The following is a 3,160-nucleotide window of genomic DNA, read 5'->3' on the forward strand; positions in this document are numbered from 1 at the left end:
CCCGGCGCTTCCCCGGGCGGGCGAGAGCGGCCCCGGGGCCGCCGCCCCTCCCGCCGCCTCGGCCCGGGCGGCCCCGGAGCGCTGCGGACGGGCCCCGCTCCCGCTCAGGCGCCGCCCCTTGTCTGTGCCCGCAGCTACTACCTGAAGGAGTCCAAGGGCAGCCGGCGGTGGCTGCTGTTCCTGGAAGGTGAGCGCCGGCGTCCCGGGCCCCCGCAGCGGCGACCGCGAGCGGGGCGGCGGCCCGAGGCTGCCCTCGGTGCCCCGGCCCTCGCGGGCCGCCGTCCCTCAGCCACGGGCCCCCGCCTGACCCCTGTCCCCTCGCCAGGAGGGTGGTACTGCTTCAACAGGGAGAACTGCGATACCCGCTACGACACCATGCGGCGGCTGATGAGCTCCCGGGAGTGGCCCGCGACCCGCGTGGGTGAGTCGCTCCGAGGAGCAGCCCCGAGGGACCGGGGCCGGGCCGAGGCAGGTGCCTGGTCGCTGCCCCCTGGTGCTCCCGCGGGCACGGGCAGACGTTTGGGTGCACAGGTATCGCAGGTACTGAGTGCTGCTCTCTTGGCTCTCTCTGCTTGTGCTGCAGCCGCCTGGATACCCAAACCTCCGTCACTCAAACAGATCGTTTAATGGCATATATTGGAATTCACCTGCTAGGATTTGTTTTTTGGGGAAGTACTTAAGTGGGCATCACAGGTGTTTTCTATACTGCAAGAAGCTTCTAGACAGGCTTTATCTGTAGCATGAATCAAATTCTCAATGTCGTATCTGCCTAAGGGCAAATTTAGAAATGTTCCTTCCCCTTCCCTTACCAATGTTTTTCATCATGAATGTTTGTTTTCTGTGTGGTCAGAGGTCTTGCATGAGGCTGCTAAGGCTCCTCTGAAGTCACAGACTCATCTGTACATTTCTTGTTTCTTTGTGCCCATCTGCAGGAACTGGGATCCTGTCCTCGCAGCCAGAAGAAAATCCCCACTGGTGGAATGCAAACATGGTGTAAGGAGGGACAACGGAGGGAAGTAGCTTTATACTTAAACACCATCTCCTGCCTTTCAGGCTGGTAAAAATGCTGCAGAGATGGGTTAAAATTAATACTTGGGAGAGGAAATTGTGTGTTTCCTCATTTGATGTAGTTCAGCTCTCTTAACAAATAGGGCTACAAGGTCCAGAGAAACTTAAGTTCAGTCTCCTTGCGGTTGTGGGGTGATCTAATGGAGAAAAACTGGGGATATCCTAGAGAGCCTTCTCAGATGGCTGCAGTGGCAAATCCGTCAGAAGTGGTGGGCTGGTTGTGTGTTACACATCTGCCAATTTGAGAGGAATGTGGAGGAGCTCTCCTAGTTCAAAGAGAAATGAGACCAGTTTATATATGCATCTGTACAGAAGGGATGTTAATTTGTCTCCTGCAAGATGGAGACAAAAATGGGAAGATAATTCCTTCAAAAACCTCTGGTGGTTGCAGTCAACGTTTATACTGCACTGACAAGAGTCTTCTCATTTTCCATGTGAAAAACTGAAGCATAGAGAGTTTCCCTGTGGCAGACCATCCACTGTGGGATAGCTGAGAGAAAAATCATGGCCCATCGTTCTGTCTCCTGAGCTCAGTGCTTCAATTAAATTGATAGAAGACATGTTATTTATTGATTTAACTCAGTAAAACTACTAGTGTTCAGGAGAAAATACAAGGCAGTTGTAAATGTCACTTGTTTTACAGGCAGGTAAGTTGTCAAACTGGACAGAAACTCTTCCCTTTTCCCCTTCCCAAAGTTTAATTTTCTTCCAGTTAGGTGACCCCATCCTCACCCCACTGTGCATGTCAGAGGCACAGCAGGACTCACACAGCTCTCTCTTACAGATTCATCCCGTATTGCTCAAGTGATGTTTGGAGCGGTGCCTCTTCCAAGTCTGAGAAAAGTGAGTGTTGCTGATGGGCTGTTGCTGCCCCAGACATCACACATTAAAGGATGTGGCCAGACTTCTGTGAAACCACATGGATGAAGAACAGGCTTTTTCTTGCTGAAGGGCAGGAAAGAATATCAAGCTACTTCCAGATAAAACATCCTGATCTCTTTAGCTCAGGCTGTTTTGACATAGTTCAGAGCCACTGCTTGCAGAGATGTTACACTGATCCAGTATGCAAGGATTAGAACAAAATTGCTTTTAGTTGAATATTCAGGTTCTAGCACGCAGCAAATTAATTGGTGTAGCTGAGCGACCATGGCCTGTTGCGTGTGACCTTAGCATGGCTTACCTGAGAGGAAGGACTGTGAATTCAGTGTCGGACTTTAATCAGGAGGATATTTGGCCTTAGACAGGAGCCATCATGTGTGAGGCTAAAGCCATCTGCAGGTTTCTTGGGAATCAGAGAATAGTTCATCTCAGTCCATGCATTGCCATCGGCTGTTGTTCTGGTGATGCCTCAGGTACCTTTTCACTTCATCCCAGCTCCTTGGAGCTGTTGCTATGGAGCAGTTACACATCAGTATCCACGACTGCTGGTGGTACCAAGGAAGTGGTGTCTGTGTAGGTGTAACACTTTGTGAAGCATTGCTTGTCTGAATTGGCTTGATAAATGGGAAAAAAGGGGAAGCAGTAAGTTGGAACTGAGATTCCAGGTGGTAGAAAGGTGTGTGTGTTCCTCCTGTATGGAGATAGGGTCCCAGTACCTTCCTTCTTGTTTTCCTTCTCCAAGTTTACCCATTTCTAAGCACTGTTGTAGGAAGGTACTTGTGTAATTGTGTATTCGGATCACTCTATTCACTTGCTTTCAGGGAAGCAAGTTTTGTACAGGGCAGGGAGAGTTTCTTCTTAGGTGTACTTGGTACAGGTGGATAAAATGAACCTGGGTTAGGTTCGTAATCCCTTTGGAAAGTTCTTAAGCATTTTTGGAGAGGAAGTTGTAGCGCTAAATCTGCATTATATGGGAAAACTGTTGTTTAAACATGTCTTAAAATGGCTTTTGGTGGTCTCTTTGCAAACACATGCTTCTTCCTCCCAGCACCCCCCATGTTATCCATGCAGGAATGTCCTGGGAAGGTGTCCTGAGGTGTTTCCCATTGGTCCTTGTTAACCCCTTCCTGTGATTGGGTGTTCCTGTAAGCCCCTTGAGACTTCTGATTGGTTACTCTGTGAATCCTCCTAAACCCTATTGGTTACTCTGTGA

At 50.0% G+C, this 3,160-nt stretch overlaps 1 protein-coding gene across 3 annotated transcripts in view; it reads left to right on the forward strand.

Moving 5' to 3' along the window:
• The first annotated feature begins 69 nt into the window (after positions 1-69).
• NOTUM (notum, palmitoleoyl-protein carboxylesterase) overlaps positions 70-3,160 on the forward strand; it is a 6,790-nt gene continuing 3,699 nt past the window's right edge. Inside the window, exons 1-4 of one of the 3 annotated variants that reach the window (XM_027667480.1) lie at positions 70-187; positions 326-421; positions 933-993; positions 1,853-1,911. In XM_027667480.1, coding sequence (XP_027523281.1) covers positions 376-421; positions 933-993; positions 1,853-1,911 — 166 coding nt within the window. In that variant the 5' untranslated portion in view covers positions 70-187; positions 326-375. Of the gene's footprint in view, positions 188-325; positions 422-932; positions 1,013-1,852; positions 1,912-3,160 lie in introns of those variants that run through there. The other 2 variants (XR_003531647.1, XM_027667479.1) reach the window with 2 other exon arrangements.

The sequence above is a fragment of the Corapipo altera genome, unplaced genomic scaffold (assembly GCF_003945725.1).
Source record: "Corapipo altera isolate COAL_440 unplaced genomic scaffold, ASM394572v1 305, whole genome shotgun sequence".
Taxonomy (NCBI): Eukaryota; Metazoa; Chordata; class Aves; order Passeriformes; family Pipridae; genus Corapipo; species Corapipo altera.